At 41.2% G+C, this 15,435-nt stretch overlaps 1 protein-coding gene across 1 annotated transcript in view; it reads left to right on the top strand.

The window, feature by feature from the left end:
• gfpt1 (glutamine--fructose-6-phosphate transaminase 1) overlaps window positions 1-15,435 on the top strand; it is a 41,787-nt gene that overhangs the window by 3,859 nt on the left and 22,493 nt on the right. The window contains exons 2-12 of the mRNA XM_066714434.1: window positions 4,708-4,815; window positions 5,694-5,801; window positions 6,193-6,318; window positions 6,957-7,015; window positions 7,371-7,505; window positions 10,333-10,394; window positions 10,549-10,628; window positions 11,618-11,726; window positions 12,082-12,245; window positions 14,164-14,259; window positions 14,763-14,860. Of these exons, the coding sequence (XP_066570531.1) occupies window positions 4,708-4,815; window positions 5,694-5,801; window positions 6,193-6,318; window positions 6,957-7,015; window positions 7,371-7,505; window positions 10,333-10,394; window positions 10,549-10,628; window positions 11,618-11,726; window positions 12,082-12,245; window positions 14,164-14,259; window positions 14,763-14,860 (1,145 nt within the window). The remainder of the gene's footprint in view (window positions 1-4,707; window positions 4,816-5,693; window positions 5,802-6,192; window positions 6,319-6,956; window positions 7,016-7,370; window positions 7,506-10,332; window positions 10,395-10,548; window positions 10,629-11,617; window positions 11,727-12,081; window positions 12,246-14,163; window positions 14,260-14,762; window positions 14,861-15,435) is intronic.

Below are 15,435 nucleotides of genomic sequence, written 5' to 3'. Positions count from 1 at the left end.
AAAAAATGTGTGTCTTGTTAGACCTGTTGTATTCAAAATAAGTTTTCACAGTCTTTGAGAAATTATTAACTTGTTAAGCTTGAAACACCATGTTTGATACTACTGAGGAACTAACATAGTGTATTTTTAGTTTTTAGTGGTTTCCCTCCGTCCTTGAAGGCACATTCCATTCTGGGTGCAGAAACTACCCAACGTGTCACATAGATGGGCTCGTATTCAGCTGCAGTTTCATAAAAGAGTTGGAACAAAAGTCATGTCCAAGCAACTGGGTGCATCATAGGGTGACAATAGTTGGACTTGTCCATCATCTTCCTGCAGACCTCAGCCAGTACAAATGAGACACTCAGGCATGGGAAGTGGATCAGGGCAAAAGTCTCTCTGTAAACACATCTGCACAGCTCAATCTGTTCAAGACCACTGGAGATCATCTGCCTTGTTGACCCGTGTCAGTTCAGGAAATTGTGCTCCACGTGTGAGTGTGGCAGGCCCTGGTGTGATCAGCATATCTTTGAGGATTAGGATTATGTAGTTAGCTTCTATTTATCAATTAACCCATATCAAAACAATTGGGTTAGTTTACAGGGCTGGGGGAGTGGTGGTGGGGGATCTGACTGCCTTATTGACCAGCATGAAACACTGGCTAAATATAGGGCCAGGCCAAGACCTATAAGTTTAGATCTGTTTTCAGTTTCATTTTTTATTAGTCTCTCTTTTGGGTTTGTTTATTTTTATGTTTTTTGTCTTTAAATCAGAGTAGAGTAGAGTAGTATAGGTTCTTGGAGGACTTCCTACCCTGCTGTTTTTTGTTGCAACAGGGCTCTTAATTACTTAATTGAACCCTTAATTTAACTAATGATTTGCATACATAGACTTTTTAAACTGTAAAACTGATAAAAACTTGGTTCCTTAATAAAATACTGTTTGTTACTTAAATGAAAACCCCTACTGTTCAAAATAATTCAAAGGCTTGGATTAAGGAAATTATTAGTTAAATTAAGTGTTTACTTAAGTAATTGAGAGCTCAGTTGGAACAGAACCCAGCAGGGTTGGCGGCCCTCCAGGACCAGGGTTTAAGTCAAGTGATCAAGTGATTTAAAGTGAGAATTCATTGTGACAGGAAAGCAAAATCCTAGCTGATTCCCTGTAGTCATCTGACATGTTTTTTTTCTTTTTTTCCTGAGTATAGTGTTTCTGAAGAACACAAAAGCTGAAATGACAGTTGATGGCTTAGGGTTGTTATTTTCTCAGACAAAAGCAGACCTGCTGTCCTTTCCTGTCCTGCCTGTCTTTAAAGCCCCAGACAGGCCCCAAGCTCACAGGCCAAGTTAACACTTGCACAACTGGCCCACAATGCACTGGAGTCCCTCTGCAATTTACAGTTTCTTATTGGCAGTGTGCAAATGTTTTAGAAGAATTAAGATGCAATGAATTGTACCGAAACACACACACCATCAACATTTACTATACAAAGGTAGTTATTTTTCTGAATTAATCCACAACTACAAAAGAAGTGTGGGAAAATGTCTTTAAGCAAGACCCCCATCATTACTAACTGTATGTGAAGTTTTGTCATCCATTTCTTTTTTCTTTTAATTTGAGCATCTTGTGTAAAGGCCAGCATTTTTACATTAGAGACAATGTTCTTTTCCTCTTACTATATTAAAATTAGACATGATAACATCAATTGAAATTAAACAATTTTCTGATTTGATTGCTCACGTTTAGGCTAATTCTCATACCTTTTTTGCTCTATTGTAGAATCAGTTTCCTTTTAACTTACATTTAAAAATAATACGGTATATATCACATTATATGGCTTCTGTGTTGCACTGTATAGTTGCATTCATTTTGTCTGAGTATGTTAATGAAAATTACATTTCTATGCATTAACTAACTTGTTAACTGTTCTTATTAGCCCTTGCCGAAAATGACACACTTGTGATTTAACACACAGGAACCACAGAGAAATATTGATTATGGAGCAAGGTCTACTGTCCCATGTTACTAGGAAAGCCAAAACATTGACTGTTGTTGGTATTTTTAGGCCTATATATATATATATTAATCCAGGTAGAATAATATAACCTTTCTTGGAACATTACAGATTTTAAATTTTTCATGAATAAGCTGTCTGTGTGTGTGTTGGGGGAGGGGGGTAACGCTTTTGGGAAATGTGACAATGTCACTGGGCCACCGTTTAGGCCTTTCATAAGACTCGTACCGATTTAAGGAATAATTTAAATCTGCAAATTATAGTTTGAGTTAAATGTAATGGTTATATTCGTGGAGGGAAGGGAATTTGTAGTATTAACGTATTTGTGAAGGTGTGGGTGTGTGGTTTTGGCAGTAGCAGCGCAAAAGGGTGTGATTACAGTTGTTTTGACTGATGCAGACCATGTGTCGTTGATTTGAAACAAAAGAGTGCCTTTGGAGGACATGGGTGCAGGTTATAGTGTCTGTAGTATAGTACAAATAAACTGTCGATATCCTAATGAACAGAATCACAGGAAATGGTTGATGGACTGAACTCTGTGCCTGAATATTGCAGGGCACATTTGCTTTTAGTAACCCAGTCTAGGCCGGGCTGTCACTAGTTTCTCTGTGGGACTTCTGGGAACATGTTCCCCTTGCAGAGCTGTGAAATGAAGCTCTCTTTCTCTCCATAGATAGCAGTTTTGCATGGGTCTGAATAGCCCATAATGGAGATTTAGTTTATTCTGGCCCTCACGCCTGCCTTGCTTTCCTTGTAGTTTTGAATGTTTTTGCATGTAGTTTTTCTAAAATTTTTCCTTCAATGTAAAATACGTGTTTTGTTATGGCTGGCACCAGCCTGGCGCCGTGTCCTTCTCGGTTATGCTGTGTTGCGCCCGCGCGGGGCCACATCAGTCCTGGACAGCCTCTTTGAAGGCCTTCACCCTGTTATCTGCTCCTCCTTCCCTCTGCCTCCTCCTCACCTGATAAGCACTGAAGCAGCCATCCTTACAGGAAAAGGTGGATGTGCTTAAAAGCTATTGATGCCCTCTCTTCTATGTTCATGACTAAGGCCTACATGTGTTTTGTTTTTTTGTGTATAGAATTACATTTTCCATGGATAATAAGTATTCTATGAAACCAAACCTGACTAAACACAATTCTCAAATGTCAACTAGGTGTAGTTCCAGATTGCAGGCTGATGATACACTCTTATGATGTATTCATCATTTCAGTATTTATAGCATTTAATGGCAATTCAGATTTTCAAAACTGGGAAGTAAGTTTAACTTTGTGCTTACTCTTCAACTGAAAGCAGAAGAGCCAGTGTTGCCCACCCTTGGTTCTTTATAGGTGCCTTCAATCCCTAGTTTAACATTCCATTCATTTAAGCTAATCCAATAGTTCTTTTTTTTTTTTTAATAAATGACTCCTTGAACAGACTTTTCTGCACTTTACACTGCTTCACTAAGAGCTTTAAGTTGTCTGTTCAGAAACCAGGTCTTAAATAAACAGACTTGTTTATCTGACACATAAAGGAAAGTGTAAAGCTGCTGTCACTGGTAAGATGGTAAAAATCACAATAAATTACACTGCAGCTGTTAAACTGTGGCAGAGACATTCGAGTAACTCTGGTTCCATCTGAATAAACATGCAAATGGGTTTCCTGTTCTCTCCTTTTTTTGGCATAAGGAATGATACATTTAACCCATATCCCCCACCCAAAAAAGAAGAAAAAAACACATGCTACTTTAATCACAGTTGACATATTTGGATTAATTAACCATTGAAAAAATGTACAATTCACATGTACACTGAACTGTTTATTAAACAACCTACAGTCTTAAGAGAATTTCCCAGCAGTCTTTTGAAGAGCTAATGAGCCAATAATGGTAATCATAATACATTATCAATGGTTATATTGAATATCATGGCCTTTGCCTCTTTCTTCAGACTGGTTTCTGGCAGGGTCTGGCTGTACCTTGCAGTCTGTATATTGTAGGCTATATAAAGGTTCCTCTGAGCTTCTCACGACAGACAGAGTGCAGGCTGAAGGCCACTGAAAAGAATCAGAATAGTTCAGAATTCAGTTTTGCAAGAGGCCCACGGTTGTGCTACTCTTATTTGAATTGCTTACTGATTTATAATTCCTTTGACCACACTAATCCTGGGTGAATCAGTAATGGCTTAAGCTATGCATTAAGGATATAGGTAAAGAAATCCTGCATTATAAAGGCCTAGTGATTCCCAGGTACTGGAAACTGCTCTTGAGGTGCTTTGATTCGCACTGTGATGCTGTCACTTATTTTCCAAATCTCGGGGCCACTGAGTATCACTTCATTGACTAAAGTTCAGCCACATGGAATAGCCCGTATCATGTCTGAGGCCAAACCAGTCAGACCATCACTGATGACATCACAACCATTCGCTCTACTTCAGCCATGAGGAAGAAGAGTAGAATTATTAATGAATATCTTAAAGTAATTGCAGTTGATGAATTTAACTGTATTGCACCACTGATGTCCTGCAGGGGTTACAGTCCTCCAGAGGTTTTCGCTCTCTTGTCAGGATTAGGGAGTGAATCGCTTAAGAAAATAAATGGTTAAATGAAAAAGTGAAGAACTGTAAGTTCAACACTGTTCAGAAGACATTGACACCTTTGTTTGAACAGCCATGCCCTGAGGTTTCTCTGTGTGCTGTGCCGTAACTCACTCTCTCTCTCTCTCCCCGTGTCAGGAATCTTTGCCTACCTGAATTACCATGTGCCGCGGACTCGCCGCGAGATCCTGGAGATCCTGCTGAAAGGACTGCGGCGCCTGGAGTACCGTGGCTATGACTCAGCGGGTGAGACGGTGGTGGCTGTGTATTTGTGTGGCCCAATGTGAAGTTAAGAGTCCGCAAGTGTGTGTTAGTATGAGTGGAGAGCCTTAATCCAGCAGGTTTTATGGATCAAGCTTTCAACCATTTCAACACTTTTACACATTTCATTGTCAATGTAGCCAGGGCTCTGGTTAATTATGACAAGATAATTTGCAGCAAACCTTTCTGCCCTTCAGTGTCACTAAACTGAAAAAGTGACTCGATTGATTGACCAATAAGTAACTAACTAATTTGTTTTAGAAATTGCTGATTTATGGATGACTGGCAAGGCTGTCAGGACTGGGGCTCCCCGTGACCTGGACTGGTGTGTGTAGTGATGGTCATAGGGTGTCTTAGGGTGATATTCATAAACACTTATGGTTGTGTTACCTGCTTTTCCTAATAAGGTAAAACAACACAAAGAAATGGGGAAGGGTGACATTCAATTTGAGTGGTATTTTGAGTTAAGAAAACTAAATTATATATCTTTTTTTACATGTGTACCATTGGGTATATGTTTTTCATATTGAAAAATCAAAATCAGTACGAAGTATTGGTGATGGTATTGGTGACGGGAAGTAGTTGTCACTCAGAATTAAAAGGGGGCCTAAGAAAGTTTCTTCCCATGGTGATCTAAGGTTAAGAGAAATCAAGAAATCATTGTTATCATTAAAACCTACTTGAATATACGTTAAGGGGGTAATTGCCTGACTGTGTTAATTAGTACTGTAAGTTACACTGACAACCCCTACAGAAAATGTCCTTGACATGACTAGAATTTCACACAGGACAATTCAATTTGAAATAATGCATGCTCTCTCTTTCTCTCTCTCACGCTCTCTCTCTCTCTCTCTCTCTCTTAGGAGTGGGGATAGATGGAGGGAACAGCAAAGACTGGGAAGCCAATGCCAAAAGCATCCGCCTGATCAAACAGCGAGGGAAGGTGAAGGCTCTGGACGAGGAGATCCACAGTAAGTGTCTGTCTCTGGGTAGGTCTGAGACACCTCAGGTCTGGATGATCTGCAGGTTTCTGTGCAAATTATAGTTCTGAAACAGTAGAGCAAATAAAGAGTCGCCAAATTTTGGAGTATATCAGAGACCTGTAACTCATTTATATCAGAAATAGATCAGTCTAATGGGAATCTTATCTCCCTTTCAGGGTTATATAAACTTGGCACCACTTCAAGTCCTTGTTCCAGCTAATTCTGCATTATTTAAGAGCTCTTTTACAGCAAAAGCAATTAAGACATCAAACAACATTGACTCATTTTTAGTGGAAAGGATGCACTGATGAAGTCTTAAATTTTTTTTTTTTACATCTCTCCCTCTCCCTGCCTCTCTCTCTGTGTCTGTGGCCTTCAGAGCAGCAGGATGTGGACCTGGAGGTGGAGTTTGATGTACACCTGGGCATTGCTCACACCCGCTGGGCCACCCATGGTGCGCCCAGCCCTGTCAACAGCCACCCTCAGAGATCAGATAAGGACAACGGTGTGTATCCTGTCTTACCCGCCATCATACCTGTAAAACATTTCTCCACACCAATGTTTTTCCAACTTATTAACTAGTCAGTTGTGCTGAGTGAAAAAAAAAGACTTGTGCAGAGTAAACCTTGTTAAGTTGCTTTTAAAAAGTATCAATACAATTTAACAGTCTAGTAAGTAGTGTTGATACCATTTAAGCATTTATTTTACCATATGAATAGTTATGAAAAATAGCTGTCTATATATAATGGAGAATCATAAAGTACAGTGTCAAATTGTAGAATAGTGTCATTTTAAATTGGGCAAAATCCAGGATACAGCATGAATCTAAAGCATTAAGATAAATATTTTAGCAGACTGTGAATGCAATCACTGTAAAATATGCTGAATGCTGAAACAAGACAACACCATTCTGTATTTGGCCGTGCTGCTATTGGCTACAGTTTCCATGTTGCACATATCTGATGGGATGTCAAGCCTTGCAGTGACACTTCACACATCTCCCACATCTCCAGACAGGCCTATTACACCAGCCGCAACACAGATAGCACTAATAAAGTGGTTGGGGGGTGTACTGTCATGTGTTGTTTGCCCAAAATAGCAGGAATGTTTTGCAGACGGTGAAATGTTGTTTGTCATCTACAGAATTCATCGTCATCCACAATGGTATAATTACGAACTACAATGACCTGAAGAAGTTTCTGGTGAGCCAGACTTTCATTAACCTTTTTACTCTATTTCTTTTTATTGCTGTCTCCCCTTAGGAACTGCTCTTTCATGGTAGTAATGTGTGTGGTTCGGTATGTGTGGCATCTTGGTATAATGAATTGGAATACTTTTCAGATCTATACATTCTTAACTGGGATTTAAGTAATTTATTTGTATGTTTGATACTGTATACTGTCTTCACATCAGCTGTTGGTTCATTACAGAATGTGTAATAGTGTGTGATAATCGTAGGGAGTCTACATAGCTTTAAGGACAGAAGATTGGTTGAAATTTCCGCTTCTAAGCTTCATAAAATTCAGTCTGTCTCACTGTAAGCATTGTTGTCACCAGGAAAGCAAAGGCTATGAGTTCGAGTCGGAGACGGACACAGAGACCATCGCCAAGCTGGTCAAGTACATGTATGACAACCGTGAGAGTGACGACATCAGCTTTGCCACGCTGGTGGAGAGAGTCACGCAGCAGCTGGTACAGTACTGCATGGGAAGGGGGTTGGGATAATGGGGGTGTGTGTTTGCTTCATTCTCTGTCTGGGTCTAAATTTTGATCAATCAGAGATGTGTACAGACATATCAAACTCAGTTCCTGCGGGTGTAGGTGGAGGTCGGGTGTGCGTACTCTTTTTGGTCCATTCCAGCTCTCAGATATTTAATTGGTCTAATTGCATGTTCAATTTAATGCTTCTCCAATTTCTTTGTGAGTATTATATTGGACTCAATGTTTATGGTAAGACACTGGTGGAATATAAACAAAATTAAATATTATATTGAAAGAACCAAAAAATCTGATTTTAAATTGCAGGTTTATCCAGTCACGTGACACAAAGCATCTGTGCTACCAAAATAATGTAAATAAAAGTGTACATATATACAGAAATTAGTATCACACAAGCATAATGGCAAGAAAAAATTAAACTAATAAACTAATTAATTTTTGTCTTATACATGTACACTGATCAGCCATAACATTATGACCACTGACAGGTGAAGTGAATAACACTGATAATCTCGTTATCATGGCACCTGTCAGTGGGTGGGATATATTAGGCAGCAAGTTGTTGAACATTTTGTCCTCAAAGTTGATGTGTTAGAAGCAGGAAAAATGGGCAAGCGTAAGGATCTGGGCGACTTTGACAAGGGCCAAATTGCGATGGCTAGACGACTGGGTCAGAGCATCTCCAAAACTGCAGCTCTTGTGGGTTGTTCCCGGCCTGCAGTGGTCAGTACCTATCAAAAGTGGTCCAAGGAAGGAAAAGCGGTGAACAAGCAACAGAGTCATGGGCGGCCAAGGCTCATTGATGCACGTGGGGAGCGATCCAACAGACGAGCTACTGCAGCTCAAATTGCTGAAAAAGTGAATGCTGGTTCTGATAGAAAGGTGTCAGAACACACAGTGCATCGCAGTTTGTTGCGTATGGGGCTGCGTAGCCGCAGACCAGTCAGGGTGCCCATGCTGACCCCTGTCCACTGCCGAAAGCGCCTTCAATGGGCATGTGAGTATCAGAACTGGACCACAGAGCAATGGAAGAAGGTGGCCTGGTCTGAAGAATCACGAGTTCAAGGTGTTGACTTGGCCTCCAAATTCCCCAGATCTCAATCCAATCGAGCATCTGTGGGATGTGCCGGACAAACAAGTCCGATCCATGGAGGCCCCACCTCGCAACTTACAGGACTTAAAGGATCTGCTGCTAACGTCTTGGTGCCAGATACCACAGCACACCTTCAGAGGTCTAGTGGAGTCCATGCCTCGACGGGTCAGGGCTGTTTTGGCGGCAAAAGGGGGACCTACACAATATTAGGCAGGTGGTCATAATGTTATGGCTGATCGGTGTATATATGTTACTATGCAACTGGAACGCTGTAAATAAGTAATACAAAACTTAAATAAAGCAGTTTATATAGCAAATGCATAGGTTACATTCAGCCAGTAGCATGTCATATATATATTTTGTAAATAACCGTGCAGAATTGCATCTATTCAGTTGTTTGGGTATATCCTGATTATACAAAATTATTTAAATAGACAGTCGTTTGGACAAAGATGCATTCATACACACAATAATCAAATAATAAAAATAGAATTGTGTTTACCGTCACAACCACACAACAAGAGTTAACATACCTGCATCCAGTTTTGATTTGAGCACAGCTGACTCTTTTCCCCGTTCTTTTCATGTTTTCTTCTTTTCAAAACGTCTCTGGTGGATTTCTGTACTATATGACCAAGTAACACAAAGTAACACGAGACTAAATAAAAGTTTTATACTTGTACAGATCACAAACCCTCACGCAGTATATACAGCTTGCACTTTTCTTCTGTATAGAATATTTCTAGAAATATTATTTTGCTTTTTGCAATAGGTAATTTTTTCCTGATTATTATTGCCTGCACATTTCTTGAAAAGAATAAAAATAACAAAAATGTCTGAGATCAGTAGCCTATTATAAAGAATAAAAGCATTAATGGCTGCAATGTATGATAAAAAAAATAACTTCTGTGACATCCACTGCAAAACACATTTCATAGAATATCACCTATGAAATACATTAATCAATGTATCTACACTTTCATTCACAGTAGGATAGCAGATTGATCTAATTAGTTCAAAATGTCAGGGGAAATGTCTTGGTTGATGCATAAATATAAATGAACACCGTGCTGTGTAAGCAAAATTGTATTGTTTTCTATGTAGTCAATGTGACTGCTTTTGGCAATTTGATGTAAATTTTATTATAACCTTATTTTTGTAATCCTGCCTTTCACACATTGTCAGGGTATTTAAAATGCATATTTAGGAAAGTGAAGAATAGACAACCGCATAGCTTTTTATACACACAAAGTAATAATAATTTAAAGGGTAACCTGTTTAAATTGGCAGTTCTAGTGTTAAACCATCCCTGGAATACAACTTTGAAATTGTTTAATTGGTTTAGTCTAGAATACCATAAGACACTGTCCCCAGGACACAAACACCATTTGCAATTCAAAGAGTACAGAGTTTGGTCTCTCGCAAATCTGACAACTTTAAACTTTACGATGATTGAAACTTAAATCTAGAATCTTAACTCGGCAACATTCAACTATATAATATGTTTGGTATCTAATGTACCTTTTAACCATGTTCTCATTTCATGGCATGTGCTACTGGGTTTGTTAAGGACTGTTTAGCTGCAAGTTAACAAGAAACAAAACTGCAAAAATGTGTGGATTTATGCAGGTCAGGGAAGTGTGAATCCAAGGTGGGTTGCATGCCACTTCATACTGTGGGTAACTAACACAGCTTTGTGTGTTCCAGGAGGGTGCCTTTGCGCTGGTCTTAAAGAGTGTCCATTTCCCTGGAGAAGCCGTGGGCACCAGGTAAGCACACTTTACTGCTCTCTTCTACATGGGCAGAAACCAAGCAGTCTAGAGAGCAATCTAGAGATCTAGTGGATGAATGGTGTGGTCTTGTCATGTGCGGGGTCTGCGTTTTTGCTGAGCCTGCTGTGCTGTGTGTCTGCTTTCTCTGCAGGAGGGGAGGCCCGCTTTTGATTGGAGTCCGGAGCGACCACAAACTGTCCACAGATCACATCCCCATCCTGTACCGGTCAGGTGAGCCCGGCCACGGTTTGCACCCTTAAAAAACACAATCAAAACCAAATATTACATCAGAGTGACAGATGTATCAAGTCACATCACTGCTCTTTTACACACCTCATTACATTTAAGTATAGCCCTCAGGGTCCTGGTCATGTCAATAGTGGACTTCCCAGAATTCCCGGGAGCCATGTACTGCTACTCTAATGATAACTGAGCCCCCCCTGTGCCCTCTATTGAAATAACAAGCGCTGTTAGTTCCTGATGATTTTTTCTGGTGAAGCTGTGGTTTATAGCTTCTGGTCCATAGTGTGTAAAGAGTGCCACCTACTGGTCCACCGACGCCAATGCACACACTGACTGACAGCAGTACCTAATCTTAACAAAGACTAGCATTTAGCAGTTTATTATGTATTTCACTGCTCTACTGTACAATGCACTCTCACGTCTTCTGGGACTTAATCAACAGCAGGGCGTTATTCATTGTGCATTGTGCAATGAAAACGGACATCTTTCTGTTCCAGCTCATTTACAATTAATTGGAAAAAGGAAACGTCGGAGATCTGACCTGGCAGGACTCCAGCTGGGGCAGCCATTGTTAAACACTCAATGGCTGCCAGAGCCTAGTGGCGTTTGTGTAGAGCAGACATCTCCAGTGTATCATAACTCATGTGTTAGGATGGATTTACACTTGGCAGGTCTTTCTAGCAGGGCTTGCCACCAAATGACTAATTGCCACGAATTATTGGCCAGTAATTTGTTGCAATTGTCTTGGCAGTTAATGATTTTTCAGCCGGGATAATTAGGTGCGCTGAATTTGATTTATACTCGTTCAGTGATTGACCTGAAAAGGATGTGAAGTAATATATACAGTATCTGAACAATGGATGCCAACTTCTCTGTCATAGATTTAGCAAACATACTTGTGGCCTGCGTTACAGTATTAGTGATGATTGGTGGGCTGAACCCCAGCTTCACAAATCTGCTGTTTCTTGTTTCTGTAGCTGTGAAGGATAAGAAAGGCTGCAGTACCATCCCAAGAGTGGACCAGGACACCTGCTTGTTCCCAGTGGATGAAAAGGCAGTGGAGTATTACTTTGCCTCCGATGCCAGGTCAGTCCACAGTGCTGCGGGGAATATAGTACTATAGTACAATATAGTACTTGAATACTGTTGGTAGTATTTTAACCCCATCTATCTGTGAAGCTGTTTTAATTTAGTTTATATACAGAAGTAGTAATCTTTTTGCAAAGCCTGAAATGAATCGGAACAATCTTATTTTCATCCTGGATTGTTGTGTATGTTTCTGGGAGTGTGAGTGTATTGGTGATGGGGATCTCTCTCTCTCTCTCTCTTTCTCTCTCTCACACACACACACACACACACACACACACACACACACACACACACAGTCTCTCCCTGCATCTCCCTCGCTCTCTATGACACTCCCACCCACGTTTACCCGCAGCGCTGTGATCGAACACACCAACCAAGTGATCTTCCTGGAAGATGACGATGTTGCCGCGGTGACCGACGGACGCCTCTCCATCCACCGCATCAAGCGCACGGCCGGCGATCACCCTGCCCGGGCCATCCAGACCCTGCAGATGGAGCTACAGCAGATCATGAAGGGTAATGGCCGGACTGGGCTAGGGGTAGTACTTAGAGCAGCAGACATAAGTCCACTTGGAAGTCTATTTTCTTTACTTCTTTAAAAGCAACTTCATTTCTGGGGCTTTGCTGCACAGCTACTTAACCCGTCTTAATCATGCACACACCGTGGATCTGAAATAGACGACTCTTGACATGTTTGCATTGGCCTCCCTGTTCTAACTCCCCGCCGTCTTCTACTGCGACCGAGATTCCTCGCCCTGTTCAAACCTCAGAGGCTCATTCCAGCCATACCCGTCGTCAATTTGAGGAGCCGCGCCCGCAGGACCAGAAGTCAGCGTCTGACCGCACGACCAACTGCTCGTCCCGCGGCCTTTGGCTTCAGAGGCGCTGTATAAGGAACGCCTGGCCTGGCCTGGTCATGTGTGTCAGCCCGGAATGAGACACGCTTGTTCGCGAGAAGAAAACAACCGTGAAAAACCCACTGTGGCAAGCCAGAGCCATTATCTCGCCTGGACCTCTGTAATTTTCTAAAGCCGGGATGTGTAATCAGCAGGGATCGAGAGTAGAACTGCGGGTTGATTAACGAGCACCACCGCTTAGGGGTTAGCTGGCGAGACCTCAGCGTTTATAGGTTTCACGTGGTTATACAGATTTTACAGGATGTTTCGAGGCCCTGACTGAATTCATAGGAAATGTCTGGGAAGGCCTTGATGTTTGTGGGTTAACCAATGTATAAGGCAGGGAAAAGGGGGAGGTATCTAGCACAGTTTGTTTTCAGGTTTGTAATAACTAAAGATGGGGCGAAATTCAGATCAGGGGGGAAAGAGGAGACACCGCTCTGCTGCACAGTCGCACTCTTAACTCTTCTCTCCAGTATTTAGAGCTGTTAACATTTGAGAGGTGTCCTGCCCACAAATGCAGGAGTGCTGCATCTTGAAGGCTTCAGTCTGAGCTGTACCACTCTTAATTGCGGGGGTGGTAGATGGCATCCTTGACCTGTACTTATTAGTTTTTTTTTTCTGCTGTAAATTATTGGTTAATGAAAGCGGGCCAAACTTTATAGAAAAAAAGAGAAAAGGACTTGTAGGAACTGTATATATGTTAATGACTGTATGGACTTCCATACTTTGAGGTGTTGTCTAGATGGAGTCTGTGCCAGATTGTTTCAAAGGTTGTGTTTTCCTTGAAGGCCTGGTTAAGGTTTACACTGTGCCCTGGCAGGTTAATTTGACTGAGGTTGATTCAGTGACCACCAGAGGTCAGCATTGAACTGTCCTTCAATAGCCTTTTTAGTATTTTAATAGGGCTGCCCTTTTCCATGCCTTTTCCAAGTTATTGTGGAATAATTCTGAACGTTATGTTTTCAGATATATTATTGTTTGTATTTGAGTGGTTGGGATTTGGTCATAACGAAGGGTGATAGTATGTTTCACTTTCTTTACCCTATATATAGATATATATATATATATAGATAGATATATACACTCACCTAAAGGATTATTAGGAACACCTTTTCAATTTCTCATTAATGCAATTATCTAACCAACCAATCACATGGCAGTTGCTTCAATGCATTTAGGGGTGTGGTCCTGGTCAAGACAATCTCCTGAACTCCAAACTGAATGTCTGAATGGGAAAGAAAGGTGATTTAAGCAATAGAGCATCTTTGGGATGTGGTGGAACGGGAGCTTCGTGCCCTGGATGTGCATCCCAGAAATCTCCATCAACTGCAAGATGCTATCCTATCAATATGGGCCAACATTTCTAAAGAATGCTTTCAGCACCTTGTTGAATCAATGCCACATAGAATTAAGGCAGTTCTGAAGGCGAAAGGGGGTCAAACACAGTATTAGTATGGTGTTCCTAATAATCCTTTAGGTGAGTGTATAGATGCATCTCTATATAATTTTGAGTTGACCCCCGTCTCCTCCCCCAGGTAACTACAGCTCCTTCATGCAGAAGGAGATCTTTGAGCAGCCGGATTCTGTGGTCAACACCATGAGAGGAAGAGTCAACTTTGATGACAACACAGGTGAGAGAGGACTCTGTGCTGCTGCCTGGTGTGGCGCTGAGAATCGGATTTCTCTGAGTTGTTCTGGATGTCTCTCACAATCTCATGGCTTCTGATTTCCAGTATGTCCTCCTCCAGGGGTTACGTTCCTCGAGATCGCTGTGTTCGGTGAATCCACATTGGAGGAACATAATACTTTTTGGGATGAATATGGATATGTGAATGCGTCAGTGTACAGGTCCAAGAAATAACCTACGCTAATTGTTATCGTCACTCATGAAACCGTTAAGGAGTTGGAAATGCCAATATTCTGCAAAGCCTTAGCAATTCCAATATAGGCTTTAGATCTCCAAGCCAACTCTGAGATTTGGTGTCCCTCTCCTTTGAATTTGTAATAAGATGCTCCTCCCCAAAGAGCCAGAGAACTTTGACTAGGCTTTTGACTGTGTGTGGTGGATATGAGTTGAAAGAGTAAAGCAAAGAATTGGGAAGCTTTTTTGTAATTGACCGTGTGGTTTTGGCAGTGACTCTGGGCGGCCTGAAAGATCACATCAAAGAGATCCAGAGGTGTCGACGTCTGATCCTGATTGCCTGTGGAACAAGTTACCATGCAGGAGTGGCTGTGAGTACCGAGCCGTCGACCATGTCAGCCGCTGAGCAAGGCCTGTAGCGATGCCATTACACCAAATGTAAGGGAAATGGTGTTTCTGTGGACTTATGTCTGCTGCTCTAAGCACTACAAAGTAACTACAACTACAAAGTATCCATTACTCTGTGTCCAGTATAGTAGTTATGTTTGCATAAATACGATGCACACAGAGCTGTGGTAATTCCAGCATTATCTTATACATCATCATACAAGCAGGAAATTAATTGCTTGGAGAGTTGACGTTGTTCAAGATCAATGACTGGGCAGAATCATGTTTTATTATTATCAGTAGTATTTTTAAATAAAGTAACCGTAGCAATCATATTGTCATCACTCATTTGGCACACGGCTCAATGTAAGGTGAATCCGACGAGTTACAGTTATGAAAACAGAATATGTTCTATGTTAAAGGAAATCTTGTCCGTCACAGTAATGTAATATGTTCCATAACGGAATACAAATTGCATTAGTCTCGCAAAGTGCAGTACAAGAGTTGACATAGTGCAGCAAAGGTACAGTAGATGACGTGTAGGAGAAAATATGATATA

The sequence above is a fragment of the Amia ocellicauda genome, chromosome 9 (assembly GCF_036373705.1).
Source record: "Amia ocellicauda isolate fAmiCal2 chromosome 9, fAmiCal2.hap1, whole genome shotgun sequence".
Lineage (NCBI taxonomy): Eukaryota > Metazoa > Chordata > Actinopteri > Amiiformes > Amiidae > Amia > Amia ocellicauda.
The sequence above is the reverse complement of the archived record's forward strand: the minus strand, read 5'-3'. Positions and strand labels throughout refer to the sequence as shown.